This window comes from Plecotus auritus (assembly GCF_963455305.1).
Source record: "Plecotus auritus genome assembly, chromosome: 5".
In the NCBI taxonomy this organism is placed as follows: Eukaryota; Metazoa; Chordata; class Mammalia; order Chiroptera; family Vespertilionidae; genus Plecotus; species Plecotus auritus.
In genome coordinates, this window is record NC_137776.1 from 57,555,184 (window position 1) to 57,572,630 (window position 17,447).

At 37.0% G+C, this 17,447-nt stretch overlaps 1 protein-coding gene across 7 annotated transcripts in view; it reads right to left on the bottom strand.

Moving 5' to 3' along the window:
• TANK (TRAF family member associated NFKB activator) overlaps positions 1-17,447 on the bottom strand; it is a 106,257-nt gene that overhangs the window by 39,679 nt on the left and 49,131 nt on the right. For 6 of the 7 annotated variants that reach the window (XR_013960740.1, XR_013960741.1, XM_080671070.1 and 3 more), the window contains 2 exons: positions 7,642-7,750; positions 6,594-6,712 (listed from right to left, as the gene is read on the bottom strand). Coding sequence is in view for 4 of the 7 variants with exons in the window: in XM_080671070.1 (XP_080527196.1) it covers positions 6,594-6,712; positions 7,642-7,750 (228 nt within the window). In the remaining 3 variants the exon portion in view is untranslated. Of the gene's footprint in view, positions 1-6,135; positions 6,713-7,641; positions 7,751-17,447 lie in introns of those variants that run through there. The other variant, XM_080671072.1, reaches the window with a different exon arrangement.

Consider the following 17,447-nt stretch of genomic DNA (forward strand, 5'->3'; position numbering starts at 1 on the left):
ATAAGAGATAATAGTTTTTGGCAGAAAAAAAATAGTTTTTGCCAGAATAAATATATGTATTTTATTATTATTTGATTTTCACTATATAAATATTTTTAATTTTTAAAACTGGTTATAAATATAATTAATAATAACATGTAACAGTTTCTTCTCTAAAGCATTGTTCAGCTATTCTCCTCTGGAAAGGTTATTTCATATTAGAATTTTTGAAATTGTTAAGATGATAAACTATGATATTTCTTTCCTGAGATTAATAATGATAGGATTCAGGAAGTTGAATTCATTATTAAATTCTGCCAACTTCCTTTACCTTTCATTAATATTTATCATATGGTAAATTAAGTACTAGCCTCCCTCCACTCCACTGTGGCCTGGTGGCTCAGCTGGTTGGAGCATTGTTCCATACACCAAAAGGTTGTGGGTTCGATCCCTGGTCTGGGCACATACAGGAGGCAACCAATTGATGTTTCTCTCTCACATGAGTTTCTCTCTCTCTCTCTAAAAAAATCAATAAAAACATATCCTTGGGTGAGGATTAAAAAAAAATACTAGTCCCCCAACACACCTTTGATCTTTGGTCCTCTCTTCTATACCACAATCTACAATCCCGATGATGCTTTAAAAATATATCTATCTTCCTTTCAAGGGGTGGAACTTATTTCCTTGCCTCTGGAGCACTTAGTGACTTATTTCTAATGAACAGAATAAAGTGGAAGGGAAGGTTATGTGATTTTAGAGACCAGATCATAGAAAGCACTGTGGCTTTTTCCTTGTTCTCTTTCTCTTGGATCTCTTACTTTCTTACTTAGAGGAAGTTAGCTGCCAGGTTGTGAACAGAGATCCACATGCGAGGTCTCCTAACAACAGTCACGTGAGTGAGCCACCTGGAAGTAGATTCTCCAACCATAGTCAAGCCTTCAGATAACTTAAGCCTTTGCCCACATCCTGACTTCCATCATATGAGATCTGGAATCAGAACCACCCAGCTGTCTCCAAATTTCTGACCCATAGAAATTGAGATAATAAGTATTTGTTGTTTTAAGCTGTTAAGTTTTGGGTTAAATCTGGGATACTTTCTATAACATATGATATGATATATAATACAATGTCCCCTTTCCAAAATCAGATCTTATCAAGAAAGATTGTGCAAACTGCTATGGTATACAAGAGTTGAAAGGTTTTCCATTAAAATGAATACTTCTCTAATGTTTTTAAACTGCAAGCACCCAATGATACAGGCTCTGTTGTCTTGATTTTATACCTTCTTACGAGTTAAAGAATTATTATGTGCTGTTTGTATAGGATTCGTATGAACAGAAAGTAAACTATAAATTTTGTGCTTTCAAATAAAATTTTCTTTTAAAGGGCCTCTTTCCCCCTCAACATATCCCTCTTTCCTCTCGTCTCATTTTCCAAAGTGACAATAGTTGCCATTTGCCATAATGTCCACGGGTCTTTCCCCCTCTCAAATATTCTAACCAAATCCGAAACAAAATAATCTGAAGAAAACAAATCCTCAAGCCACCCACCAAACAGGCGGAGGAAAGGACTGTGGGTGGTTAGTAGGAGCTTCCTTCTGTTACTAGCTCAATGACTATATAGCCAGCTCTCAATATTTAATAAATCCAACTTATTCATTCTTTTAGAATATATTTCCTCTTCTCTTTTAATCCCTTATCTATCTAGTGTGCATTAGCACTTTGGTTCTAGATATATAAAGGAAGATGAGAAAGCTAAAATATTAGACAGTTGGTTTTTATTTTTACTAAATGGTTACAGTGTAAGATTGAATAGGTGAGATATTGAAGGTATTAAATATGTGGTGTCACATAAATCTTTCCCCTTTTAGTAACAATAATTAAGAGAACTCACTAAATTTAGATTTATTTCTTACCTGAAGCTTTATGTTGTTTCCTCTTATTGTCTGTCCACAAATAAAGTTACAATTGATGCAATATCAGTAATTCCTTGGTAATAAGCTACCTCTGACATGATTTCTGTTACTTATGGTTAATTCCAGCATAGGTATACACACACACACACACACACACACACACACGTATGTATATTATAGATAAAAACATCTTACAAAGTTAAAACAAATGTAATTTAAAAAATTCTGAAGAAGGTTTCCTTTGAACACTTACTGACTGAAAACTAAATCTAAAACTTTCATAAATAATAACCAATTTAAAATAAACTAAATTATTAACATATTTTAGTCTTTCACATCATCCCTTATGTTTTAACCAAGACTGCTATTTTAAAAAAAATACCTTTTACATAGTTTGAATTAGAGATATTTTACTATCTTCAAAGAAATGTAATAACTGAAATGAAAATAAGAATTTTGATTAAAAAATAATGTTAAATAATGAAATTTAGAAGTCTTTGAAATAGGAAAAGGATTGTAAATATTATTCACTTAAGCACTAAATTTATGTCAGCATTTATAATTCAGTGACTTATAATGTACTATAATAAACCAAATCATAAAATTGTATCCTAAAAGTCAGAATCATTGTTTCTAAATTTTGTGTCTTACAAAAGAAACCTAAACGAATGCTAGTGCCATTGTTTCTTGTGTTTTTCAGCATCTTTAGATAAACGGAAATTGAAGTGAAGGTAAAGAGAGCTGAATTATTCAAATAAAAAATGATTCTGAATTAAAAAATATGAACTGGGAGATACTATAGGGAGCTTCTCATTCTAAAATTTTTATTTATAGAAAATTATTAAAATCAGATTTCTCAGATTTGATGTTAAATAAAAATAAGATAGTCTCAGTTATGGGATCAGTAAAAGAATAACCCTGACACACAAAGCTAATATCTACATCATTAAAAGGAAAGAAAGGAAAAAAGCAGGGGAGGATCCAAGATGGCAGCTTAGGTAAACACCTAAACTGCTGCCTCGCACAACAATTTCAAAACTACAACTAAAAGACAAAACGTCTAACACCCAGAACCACGGGAAAGCTGGCTGAGTGGAAGTTCTACAACTAGAAGGAAAAAACAAACAGCATTGAGAGGTGCACAAGCGCTGAAAAGCTGAGATACGGAGGCGTGGCGAATCGGGCTGGCTGCGGGCGACTGGGAGCGCTGCTTTTTTCAACCCGAAGGAAGACAAGCTCCCGATTACTCCAAACTCCAGTTTCTGGGGAGACGCAGGGGACCCAAACTCATACAGGGAGAAGCTGGACGGTCTGCTGTGGGGTCGGGAAGTGAGGGTGGCTTGCTTGCAGGGCTGCGTGCAGGAATAATTGTTTACTGTGCTGGGGTGCAGGGCGCAGGGACGTGGTTGGAGACGCAGAGCCGGCTTACTGGCAGCCATCGCTGTTTGCCATGCCCTAGCCTAGTCACACCCTGAGACCCCACCCCGCACAACCTACAAACCCACCCAAGCTCCAAGCAGCGGCTTTAGCATATGAATGACCTGCCCTATCGCAGCTTAACCTAGCAAACTTGCAGCCCAGGTCAGACAGCTCCAAAACCTCCAAACCCCAAGCAAAGAGGAGAAAACTGTAGTTCTCGCTGTAGCTCCTGCTGGATGGCCTCAGACAGTAGCTGACCTGCACCCCATTAGAGATCCAGAAGCCAGTGTACCTAGTGGTCAATGTGAGACACTAGATTTCAACTCCTCACATCCATAAGTGACACATTCAAGAGGCAGACTCAGTGAGCACCAAAGCCCCACTGAAACAAGTCCTGCACCATAAGCGTGTCTCCAGCGCAGCAGTTCTTCCATTATAGACACAGCGGGTCCTCACAGCCAATTGGCCTAAAGGTCAATTCCTCCCAGTGTACCAACAGCAATCAAGGCTTAACTACACCAAGACTTTGCACTCAGCCCACAAAGGGGTGTACCAAGAGTGTTCACCTCAGGTGATTGGGGAGGCTGAGCTACTGGCCCCTATAGGTCACCTACCACACAAAGCCACTCCATCAACACAGGGAAGCAACCAGAATGCAGAGACAAAGAAACATGTCACGAATGAAAGAAATGGAGGAAAGCAAACTACTGGACGACATAGAGTTCAGAACCACATTTATAAGGTTACTCAAGAATCTTCTAAAAACCTCTGAGGAACTTAGTGAGACCTTTAAGGATCTTAATGAGAATGCCAACAAAAATGGAAAAGGACCAGTCAGAAATTAAGCATACACTGTCTGAAATAAAGAATATACAGAAACTCAACAGTAGATCAACGTACCCCAAGAATCAAACCAAAGACCTGAAATATGAGGAAACAAAAAACACCCAACCAGAAAAACAAAAAGAAAAAAGAATCCAAAAATATGAAGATAGTGTAAGGAGCCTCTGGGACAACTTTAATCGTACCAACATCCGAATTTTTGGGGTGCCAGAAGAAGAGAGAGAGCAAAATATTGAAAACCTATTAGAAGAAATAATGACAGAAAACTTTCCCTACCTGGTGAAAGAAATAGACTTACAAGTCCAGGAAGCGCACAGAACCCCAAACAAAATGAACCCAAAGAGGACCACACCAAGACACATCATAATTAAAATGCCAAGAGCAAAAGACAAAGAGAGAATATTAAAAGCAGCAAGAGAAAAACGGTTAGTTACCTACAAGGGAGCACCCATACGACTGTCAGCTGATTTCTCGGCAGAAACTATGCAGGCCAGAAGGGAATGGCAAGAAATATTCAAAGTGATGAACAGCAAGAACCTACAACCAAGATTACTCTACCCAGCAAAGCTATCATTCAGAGCTGAAGGTCAGATAAAGAGCTTCACAGACAAGAAAAAGCTAAAGGAGTTCATCACCACCAAACCAGGATTACATGAAATACTGAAGGGTATTCTTTAAGAAGAGGAAGAAGAAGAAAAAGGTAAAGATAAAAATTATGAACAACAAAATGACATCAAATACATACCTACCAACAAGTGAATCTAAAAATCAAGTGAATAAAAAATCTGAAGAACAGAATGGACTGGTGAATATAATAGAATCAGGAACATAGAAAGGGAGTGGACTGACAATTCTCAGGGGGAAAGAGGTGTGAGGGGTGCGGGAAGAGATTGGACAAAAATCTTACACCTATGAAGACAGTGGCGGGGGGTAAGGGCATGGGGTGGGGTGGGGAATCAGGTGGAGGGGAGCTATGGGGGGAAAAAAAGAGGAACACCTGTAATAATCTGAACAATAAAGATTTAAAAAAAATAAAAGGAAAGAAAGAAATACAGTGCTCTTGACTTAATTGATATTGTGAATATTAAGTGTCCTCATTTGTTAGAAGATCCCATTTATTCAAAAGCTGTCTCATCCCACTAAAACCCAACTCACCTCATTTAAAGAATTCCTTTTTAAACATAAAATTTCAATGATTCAGGAAATACATGGATAATAATATACATCTATATATCCACTACCTTAACAAGTGTTAACATTCTGCCATGATCTTTTCCTTTTTTTGTTAATATATTTTTTATTGATTTCAGACAGAAAGGGAGAGGGAGAGAGAGGTAGAAACATCAATGTGAGAGAGAATCACTGATTGGCTGCCTTCTGCACACCCCCCACTGGGGATTGAGCCTGCAACCCAGACATATGCCCTGACTGGGAATCGAACCGTGACCTCCTGGTTCATAGGTCGATGCTCAACCACTGAGCCACGCCAGCCGGGTGAGATCTTTTCTTTAAAAAAAAGAAAAGTTATACATACAACTGAAGCCTCCTTATTGTCTTCCCAGAGTCACACTCTCTTTTCTCATGGACTGTAGAGGTGGTCATTTTTTTTAAAGATGTGCACCCTTCTTATACTTTTACTACCTATTTGTGTTTTTAGAAACAATTATCATAACGTTTTATGTTTAAAAATTTACATAAATTATTCCTGCTTTGTCATTTTGTAGTTTCCACTTTTATTCAACATTTCTTTTGAAATCTAGGCATATTAATATATAAGTTAAGTTTATTTTACATTTTCTAAAGTGTTTTATTGTAAAGATGTACCATTCTGCTATTGATGGATGATTAGGTTGTTTCTAACCAACACAGCATACACATACTTATGCCTGTCTCCCTGCAAATATGAAATATTCTTTCCTATCCTGCTTCAATGAAAACTTTTGCTTAAGCTGATGATGTGGCTTTTTTTTCTTCTTTTTAACTGAAGCACAGGCAACTGATAAAAAAACAACAACCCCAGAACGCTATTCTTTAATCCAGAATCATCTGTGTCTTACTATCTACCTTTGCATAATTTTTTATTTCTTTGTTAAATGCCTGAAAAGAGAATACCAGAAAATATGAAACCCAAGCCTTTTTTTACTTGGAAATGGTACTTCTATTTAGGATCATGTAAGTCATTTATTTGTATATACAGAACTTCTGTTTAGAATTCAGTGATGAATCTACCTCAGGAAAATAAAATGAAGAAGATATGTTATGTATCAGCATTTGAATGCTGCTTTTTGCAGAAGCAATGTTATGGTTGAAAAGAATCTTGCCAATATTCTCCCCTGTTCCTGACCACCCAAGTTATGATAGAATACTGACTAATTCAGAAAGGCCATGCAACCTGATTTCTCATTTCTTATTGGAATAAGCCAGCAGCGCAGTCTACCTTTGATTCTTTTTCTCTTGGTATTCCTGATTTTACTTTAGCAAGTGGTTGATCAAGGGTCAAATTATTCTTCCTTGCTTCACTGTCTTCAAGCAGGGGCATACAGCCATAACTGTTATCTGTAAAACAAAACCCTCTTGGACATTAGTAGGAAACTCTTGTTTTTGGTAGTACCAGAAAATGTAAACAGAATAGAAATCCAAACCCCTAATTTTAAAGAGTAGAGACTTTGACAATTTAGATTTGCTGATTTCGATTTTGGCATATTTTCTTTATATATATATTTTTTCATTTCACTTAACATACAAAATCCTTACTCTACTTAATCAATGGTATGAAAAATATGTAGAATTTATATAAGTTGTATTTTCAGGTATGCATTTCTTGTTTAAGATACTCATTTGTATAACTATTCCATGCTTATTATAGGAAAATTAGAAAATGCTGACATGCCAAAAATAAAAAAAATAAAAGCTGCCGATAATTTTTATTATCTGAGAGTTATTCCTGGTTTATATTTTAGCAGATTTTCCTATATATATAAATTCACATAAGAATTTTTTGTGGCATAAATAAAATATTTATTTTTGTATCCTGTTTTGCTCATTTTGCTATATATCTTAAGTACATGTCATGTTAATAAGGTGATCTATTATCATCACTTTTCTTGGCTACATAGCTGTTCCTTATACGGATGACTGTAATTTAACTGTTGGACATTTCTTTATTTCTAGTTTTTCATTATTAGAAATGCTATCATGAGCATCCTTACATACAGATTTTTTAGTACTTGAACAAGTATTTTCTTATAATATATTCTTAGACCTTAAAAAGCTTTTGCTACTAATTGGCAAATTGTCTTCCAGGAAGTTTTATCAACTTAGAGTTCCACCATAAAGAACACAAGAATGTCCATTTCCCCATTGACTATAAGTGTTCATTTCTTAAATAAACATATGTAAATCAGAGAAACAAAATAGAAAAACGCGACTTCCACCTTTTTCTAGAAGTGGTTCAAGAAACACATAAAAAATTAGCATGAACATACCTTGACTGGAATTCACAAGAAGTAACTGTGATTTTAGCTTGTCAATAATAGTTTGTTGAAGTGACAGCTGTTCCTGTTGCTCACGTATTCTCTGCTCATAGTTTTCAGTCTGCTGACATAAAAACCAGTTAGCCTGATATTTACTGACAGATATATACATATATTTACTGTCTATTAATAATTATATATAGATATGAGTTGCCCATATTGCTATTTCCCAGGTATTGAGCATTTATTTATGAGCTAAAAATTGGCTCCAGCAATGTACTTATAATCATTACAAACATCTGTGATTTGAAACACTTTACAATTTAAAAAATAATCTTGAGGAAAATTTCAATTAAGAGTTCAACAGATGGTTTCTAGCCCTTCAGTTAGGATAAAAATTATAATTTAGAATTTTATCCTAATGATAACAAAGAAAGGCATGAATAATAAAATGATGTCATATTAAAGTTTTCTATAAAATACCCCACTAACTTAAAAAAGGTAAGATTTTATGTCTTTTAAATAATCACACTTTTGAACTTATTCTTAGGGGACAAAATAAAAAGAAAGTGGATATAACTAAAACATTATGAAAACTAAAGGGACACATAAAAATTACAAAATCCCATTGATCACAAACTTGCTTTCTAAAAGTTTTAAGAACTCGATAACACAACTAATTTTTAGTGGATATCTTAAATACCTCAATTTCCCTTGTATTTTTAATCCATCCCTTTTGCTATTATATTATAATGGCTCTGAGAATTAAGTAGTGAAAGAAGAAACAATTTGCAGATTCAGATACTGTAAACCTTCAAGCAAATTTAAAGATGTTGCATAACCATTACCAAATTAGTACAAAGTCTTAAAAATATATCACCAAAAATTAATAGAGAATTTTTTTTACCAATTTCTATCACCAGAGGAACAAATAAATGACTAAATTGTAAATTCCTTGAAATGTGAGATGGGGTCCCAATAATCTCATAATGTCCCTTCAATAGATATTAAATATTTGATTTTGAGCTGATTCTTAACCAAAGTTCAAAATCAGTAAACCTCTATTGTTTTCAGGCACTAATAAGCCTAAAGTTCCTTATAAATTACACAGTTATTCCTAGATTCCTAAAATAAGTTAGCTTAAGAAATTAAAGCAAAAAACCACATTTTTCCAAGGTAAAATTCTATAATACACTTTAAACATAACTGACAGAGCTGACAAATAAACCAAGTGATGTGCATGCCGCCTGAGTGTAGTCTTATATAAATTGATACTTCCATAGAGCTCTGTAAAGTAACTTATACATAGGACGTATTCAGTACATACTTATTGAAAAAAAAAAAAATAAGGAAATAAATAATCCAAGTTTAAAAAATCCAAGTAAATTTCATTATAAATAGAAGAACCAGTCTTGTGAGTCCATGTGGACCATATATCCTATGAAGATCTGAACTGAACCACAGATACCAAAATTCAGTCTAAGGCCAGGCTTCCTAGGACATGATATCTTATTCCTACACTAGAGGTCTGGTGCACTGATTCGTGCACCGGCGGGGTCCCTTGGCCTGGCGGCCTGGCCTGCGGGGATCGGGCAGAAACCAGCTCTCTGATATCCCCCAAGGGGTCCTGGATTGCAAGAAAGCAGACCAGGCCGAGGGACCCCACCGGTGCACTATCGGGACTGGGGAGGGACTGCAGGAGGGCTCCAGGGTGTGTCCAGCCCATCTCGCCCAGTCCCGATCGGGGCCGGCCGGGCAGGAACCGCAGGAGGTTGGCTGGCCAGTGGGGGACCGCGTGAGGGCTCCAGGGCATGTCCAGCCCATCTCGCCCAGTCCTGATCAGCAGGACCCCAGCAGCAAGCTAACCTACCAATCAGAGTGTCTGCCCCCTGGTGGTCAGTGCGCATCATAGAGACTGGTCGACTAGTTGACTGGTCGGACACTTAGCATATTAGGCGTTTATTATATAGGACAAATTTATGTTCAAGGCTCTAGAAAGAGTGAGTAGGTCAAGTGAGAGAAGGATTCAAACACCTGTAGCAAATTCTGTAATACCTTAAGTTTACCTGGGCTACACACAGCCACCAAGGCTGAGGAATTGGAGAACAAGTTGATGTTAGTCTTCTCTATCTATTTCTGTGTATTTAGAACTTTCTCCTAAGAACTCAAAGCTTGTCATAAACATTGACCAATAATTACCCATTCTTTTATTATATTTTGATAGGTATGTACATTCTATCCAGACATTAAATAACCAGTACAAAAACTTAGCAAGTTAGAGACAGGCCCAACCCATTCTCTATCCTATCTAATAAAAGAGTAATATGCAAATTGACCATCACTCCAACACACAAGATGATTGCCCCCATGTGGACACAAGATGGCCACCACAAGATGGCCACCAGGGGAGGGCAGTTGGGAGGGACCAGGCCTTCAAGGGAGGGCAGTTGTGGGCGATCAGGCCAGCAGGGGAGTGCAACTGGGAGGGACCAGGCCTGCAAGGGAGGGCAGTTGGGGGCGATCAAGCCTGCAGGGGAGGGCAGTTACGGGTGACCAGGCCAGCAGAGGAGGGATGTTGGGGGCGACTGGGCCTTCAGGGAAGGGCAGTTGGGGGGGACCCAGGCCTGTAGGGGAGGGCAGTTAGGGGTGACCAGGCCTGCAGGGGAGGGCAGTTAGGGGTGACCAGGCCTGCAGGGGAGGGCAGTTAGGGGTGACCAGGCTGCAGAGGAGGGCAGTTAGGGGTGACCAGGCCTGAAGGGGAGGGCAGTTAGTGGCAAACAGGCTGGCACGGGAGTGGTTAGGGGGTGATCAGGCTGGCAGGCAGAAGTAGTTAGGGGCAATCAGGAAGGCAGGCAGGCAAGCAGTTGGGAGCCAGCAGTCCTGGATTGTGAGAGGGATGTCCAACTGCCCGTTTAGGCCCGATCCTAAACGGGCAGTTGGACATCCCTCGAGGGGTCCCAGATTGGAGTGGGTGCAGGCTGGGCTGAGGGACACCTCCCTTCCCCCCCCCCCCCCCGTGCATGAATTTCGTGCACCGGGCCTCTAGTTATATATATTCCTCATCTTAATGAAAAACCAATTGACCTGTATTTTTCTTTGGAACCAACTCAGAAAGCCTCGGCCAGGTAATTTTCATCTTCTAGTTTCTGGCTTAAAAACATACTTTAGTACATATGAACATATTATAATAAATGCATAATATTGAAAATGGATTCATTAGCTTAGATAAATTAACAGATCAACAACTACTTCAAAATGAAGTTTTGAATTATTTCTTAAGCTACTTAATAAAGTACTTTATAAATGCAAGCAAATCGTGTAATAATTTAAAAACTAAAACTTTGTTAGCATAGCAGGGGAAACAGAATAGTAATGGCTCACTGCTCTTTCCACATACTTACGTTATAGAAATTATAGTATTCTAATCTAATTTTCTATATACCCAATTTCCCTTTAAACTATGACTCCTCAAGGGCAAAGACTATTTAGTCCTGATATCTCCACAGTATAGCAGAGCGTCTGGCACATATTGAGATGCTCAGTAAACATTACTTGAACAAATAAACAACTTAAGTAGTTAAAGAAGTATCAGAGAAATAGATATGCTTTCACAAGTGACCTCAAGAAAAGGACAACAGGCATTGCTTATATTTCCGTAAGGGAAACAGGAACAATGGAGACAAGGTCAGCAGGTGAATAAGACAAAAGGAAGTTAAGTTTGAGAAAATGGATGCAAATGATAGGCAATGTCTGAAGAATTTTCTTTTTAAAAAAGGGGAAGCTTATACCATCAGAAAAAACCCTACTAATTTGAGAAAATACACAATATTCAGAAAATAGTATAACACACACACACACACACACACACACACACACAAAGTGGCCACAAGGCTGTGAGAGGGACAGTCCAGAGAATATTATGTCAAATTGCAAATAATCAATAGAATTCAGTTTATTTGCTATGTTTAGAAACTAAAAGAAACAAAAAGTGTTTTTTAAATTAAATGCTTTTGTGCAATGAACAGATCTGAATGAAATTATAACCTGAAAAGTCCTTTTATTTTTATTTATTTATTTATTTATAATATATTTTATTGATTTCTTACAGAGAGGAAGGGAGAAGGATAGAGAGTCAGAAATATTGATAAGAGAGAAACATCGATCAGCTGCCTCCTGCACAATCCCCATTGGGTATGTGCCTGCAACCAAGGTACATGCCCTTGACCGGAATCGAACCTGGGACCCTTGAGTCCGCAGGCCAACGCTCTATCCACTGAGCCAAACTGGTTAGGGCTGAAAAGTCCTTTTAAAAGGTCAGATAATTATTGCACTGTCACAGTATTTAAAAAGAAAACCAATTACAGAGCAAGAGCATTCCAGCACTACCAAAGACCCCATAAAACAGGAAAATCACTAACAACCGCATTGAAAATGTACAACAGCAATGTCTTGTCAACACTTCTGTACAGAGCACAGACATGACAGCTAAAACAGACAGAAGAGAAGATGCTTTTGACAGCCAGTGTGTGTGAATGATTCTTTGAGTCAGATGGCAGCAACAAGTTACCAACTAAGAGATCTGCATGACAACTAAGCATCCATCTGTATCAAACACCATCTGGACAAGATGACTCTGGCTTCTGTGCATTTGACACTCCTTCCAATTCTAAAGACTAGCAAAACAAGTGGTCTACCAGCATCTAAAGAGGCAAAACAGGTTCTTAGGTACTTCTATTATAATGCACTTTGTATTCTTTCTTTGTGCTCAAAAGCACAAGTTAAAACAATGGTGATCATATACAGTACATATCTTAAATTTATTAAAAATGGCTGGCCATACATACTCTCAACTATCAAATCAAAAGCTTACCTTAAGAAATGTCCCTTTATCTAGGCAAAATTTGAATCTATCTTCAAAACTATGGCAGCATATTTTCCATAATTTTGGACATATAGCTGCATAAGTTTTTATGAGTTTCATAAATATTAAAGTAGAGTTTTATAAATTAAATTTTTTCTATTGCTGACACTGAAAATTCTCATTTTTCATATTTCCCAAAGCACTTATTCCTAGATGAAGAAAAAAAATCCAGTGTCCTTAAGTCATCTATAATACTGTAAATAGATCAAACATGAGTTATCTCTCCTTGGACATAATCTCTTCTCATCCTCAAGAATCTCAACATTCTGAAAAAATACCACTGTTTTCCTCCAAGTATTAAAAAAAAAAAAGGAATTTAACAACTGTTTAATGAATTTAAAAAACAGTCTCAATTTAAAAACCTTCTAAATTGTACCAAAATTAACAAAAAGAACAAAAGCTTTATTGAAGGATTTGCCTGGCTACCACAAATGCTTTCAATAGGGAGCTCCAGAGTTCATGAAGGAAGATAATTAAATATTAATTATCCCAATACATAGCACTTTAGACACAAACTAATTGTCATATCTTGGCACTTTGGTAAACTAAACATCAACTTCAATTTTAAGTAAAAAGAAAAAAAAAGAGATTATATAGGATTAACAACTCAGGATCCTGGTTTACACAGCTCATTCTTCACCCACTCTCTGCTATATTCTCTTATAAATAGGCAGAAGTCCTGCCTTCACCAATACCAAGATTTATCTAGGCTGGAGCTACAATTTAACAAATCAGATTATTAGGTGACAGTGTTGCCATCAATTTCACAGCATGTCAAATGATAAAGACAAACTATTTTTATTTTATAATTCTGTGTTTTGGTCCTGGTTAATTTACTTAGTCTTTTTGAGCCTTGGTTTCTTTCTCTTTGGAAATGAAAATAGTATTTACCTGAAGCACTGAAGGAGAGTGCATGTATAAGATATCCAGCACATAATAAGCTCCTTATAAACATTAATTCCTTTCCTTTAATAATGAGTAAGGTATCTACTTAACATCTATTACCATAGCCTGTGGTGCACACATCTATTAACTAAAGCTCTGATTACCAGTGAACACTGGCAATTTGTCACCAGGCTTACCACACAACCACCCCATGCTCTAAGCCAGTTTTTTTCAGTCTTTCTTCTAGATCATTGTAACCTATAACTCAGAAGTTTCTTTTTGAGAAATCAGAGTGGTATCTCCGTTGAATAAAAAATATTCTGTCAAGCAAAAACAACAAAAACTCTGATTGTTCAAAGCTTCCAAAGAAAGTTCATAAAGCCTATAAAAATAGGCTAAGATGATTAAGGAATAATTAATGAATGTTAATAATACAAAAATAGCATGTTTATTGAAAAAAATGCAAACAACAAAATGTCCATCATCACCACCACAACAAAAAGCCAGATATGTACAAAGTAAAAAGTAGCAGCCTCTTCCTTTTATTTGCTTTCCATTCCTCCTCAGAGGTAATTACTACTGACACTTTGGTATGTACCCTTTCAGAACTTCTGTGTACATGTATATATATCTCACTTTTTAAAAAATGCAAATTGTTCTGCAATCAAATTTTTCCACAACACATTATTTTCATATGATCATTTCGCTGAATACTTACTATGCACCAAAATCAGAGTTATATATTCTTTATATCTCATTTATTCCTTATACTAACCTTCTGAGGAGGTTACAGATGAGAAAACTGAGGCACAAAGAGGTATAAAATAACATGCCCAAAGTTTCTAAGTAGGTAGTAGAGATGGAATTTGAATCTAGGTTTGCCTGACCACAAAGTCCAAGCCCCTAAATAACCATTATGGCATATCATGTGAGTATACCGTTATCTAGCTCTACTGAGGTCCCGTTTGCTATATACTTTCCCCTTAGACCAGTGGTCGGCAAACTGCAGCTCGCGAGCCACATGCGGCTTGCGAGCCGCGGTTTGCCGCTCTGTTGAATAATGAGTTTGCCGACCACTGACCTAGACTTTCGATTCCAATAATTACAGGCTGTTGTTGTTCCTTGTGATTAAGCCCCTATCCTAGTGGTTGGCAAACTCATTCATTAGTCAACAGAGCGGCAAATCGCGGCTTGCAACCGGCAGTTTACCGACCACTGCCTTAGACAATCTCATCCCCAGTGGCCGGTTATATGCAAGACTCAGATTTCTCCTCCTAGTCCAAACTTCTCCTCTGACCTCCAGATCTATGTGGCCAAGTGCTACTGGAAAAGCATTTCAAATTTTACTTAAAATTAATGATTACCCTCCCTCCAACCATCTTACTGCTCCCCCACCCCACCCTGCTGCCTGCAAAATTAGGTCCTTTGCTAGTATTCCTTCTTTCAGTATCTGGCACCACTGTCTATCCAGAAAGTATAACTATACCTGACATCTATACTTGTTCTATAGCCAATCCATTACTGTCAATTTTCTCCAATCTATCCCTTTTTTCACCTTCAATGTAGCCATTACAACTTTAATAAACTACTGCAAATAAACTACTTAAATCTATCAGTCAATACATTCTCTTCACACTAGTTACTGTGTTCTTTGCAAAATGCAAATCTAACCATAATACCCAACCTCCCTCTCCCATCCCCAAATCTTAAATGGTTTCCTATTGCTCTTAGAATAAAGAACCAAAAGTTCTCAATATGGCCTCTAAGACTCTACATAGTCTTGCCCCTGGCTCTTCTCACTGCACTATTTCCCTTATATTTTCAGTTCTTTCAGGCCAATGGATCTTTATAGCACAGGTCCTTATACCTAGAAAGCACCACCCTCCTGAACCCAGCCCTTTCAAAAATCACTTCATAAAGACTGTCTTCTCAGACCTCTTAGACTAGGTGAAGCAGACATTCTAATAGCAGTTTACCTTTCTTCCTGATACTTAGACTTTGAAACTTTACATTTCTGAGATTGTTTGACTAATCTCTGCTTTGCTAGACTGTGCCACCGTTCCACAACGCAGGGAGCGTGTCTGCTTATCATTGCAGACCCAATACTTAGAGCAGTTCCTGTTATATTGAGTAAGGTGCTCAAAATAGTTTTGAATAAATATCAGAATTTTAATTTTTCTAATTATTAATGGATTTTCTTGAACCTAGCATAACTGTCTAAAAGTTTTGACAGGGCATATTTCTGGAAATAAAAACCTGGAACGAAGGATACATTTTAAATTCTGATAGGTGCAAATGAGTCTATGGCAAAGTACTAACAGTGCAATAGAAGTAAGGCTTTGATTAGAAACAGCCAGAAGCACCCTTATTGTAATACCAGTAACTTCAGTAGAAAAAACAGAGTGAACTGCTTTGTTCCCACCAATACTTTACACAGAGAAATATGTTTTTTGGGAACACAGAAAAGAAAAAAGGGTGGTAAACAATAAGATAATTTACATCTTAAGTAAAAGTAAAGGCATTAAAAAAATAAAATAGTACCTATAAAAAGGCATTTTATGCTTTCATGCAATCCTTTTAAAATATGCTTTACAAACTTTTAGAGGGAACATAAGCCTTCCAGCCAAGTTAACGTTTCAGATGGGCCCAAACCAGCTCTAGAGAAAAATAATCTGACAAGACAGTCCTTACGACTTTACATTTATTGTCAGAAAAATGGTTTGGATCTGTAATTTATGATAAAAAGAGCACAGTCAAATTTAGTCTTATTTGAGGTCTTTACCTTAGACTCACTGGTTAGTATCCTTCACCTTTCTTATCAGTACAAAGAAAAAGCATTTTATAGCACAGCACCTGAACTATCTTAGAATTAAGATTTCTTTCTTTCTATAAGACATTGATTTTTCTCTTTTAATAAAGAATTGGGCAGGAAGAGACAAAGTCACTTTATTCTATATTTTTCTTCTTAATAAGGAGAGTTATATTTTCTGATTGCATAGTATAAAGGATCCTGGGACAAGCAGATCAGTTATAGAAAGTTTTCTGTAACGTAATCATATGTGAATATGGTAATCTGACTTTTAAATGGCAGTTTTAAAATTTTCAGATGTTTTTATTACGTTATTACTGATTCTTCTCTTAGAAAGATGGTTAAAGAATAGAAGGCACTTAAATCTTTATTAAATATATTTGTTGTCTTCCATAGAAGAGTGGCAGAAATGGACAAGCAAGTGGGTAACTTAACAAAACTTACTACATATTTAATTCCACATTATGGAATCCTGTGATATCTGAAACTCTCCCGGCAAATTTAGCTTAGTCAGCCATAAGATGTGGCAAAACTGCTAATTATTTCCCCATATACATTCTCATTCTCTTTTTTAGTAATATAAACTATTATCTTGGCATATGGTCATCCAGCTAGGGAATATATTTACCAGATTCCCCACTACTAGGTGTGACGACATAACTAAGTGCTGACTAACAGCATGTGAACAGAAGTAACCTGTACAAATTCTGGACTATTTCTTTCTCACCCCCTGACCCCCAACCACACTGGCAGGGAAATAGTAACAAACAGAGTAGCCACTGTGATTCCAGAGACACAAACCACATTTTAAGGATTCTCAAGCTGCCTTACCAGCTCTGGTTATTCACCTCTGGACTGTTATCTGAGCAAGAAATAAACTTTTTTATTTTCTTTATTGATTAAGGTATTACATATGTGTCCTTATCGCCCCATTGCCCCCTACCCCCCACTCATGCCCTCACCCTCCTGGTGTCTGTGTTCATTGGTTAGGCTTATATGCATGCACACAAGTTCTTTGGTTGATCTCTCCCCTTTACCCCCACCCTCCCCTACCTTTCCTTGGTTTGACGGTCTGATTGATGCTTCTCTATCTCTGGATCTGTTTTTTGTTCATCAGTTTATGTTGTTCATTATATTCCACAAATGAGTGAGATCATGTGATATTTATCTTTCTCTGACTTATTTCACTTAGCATAATGCTCT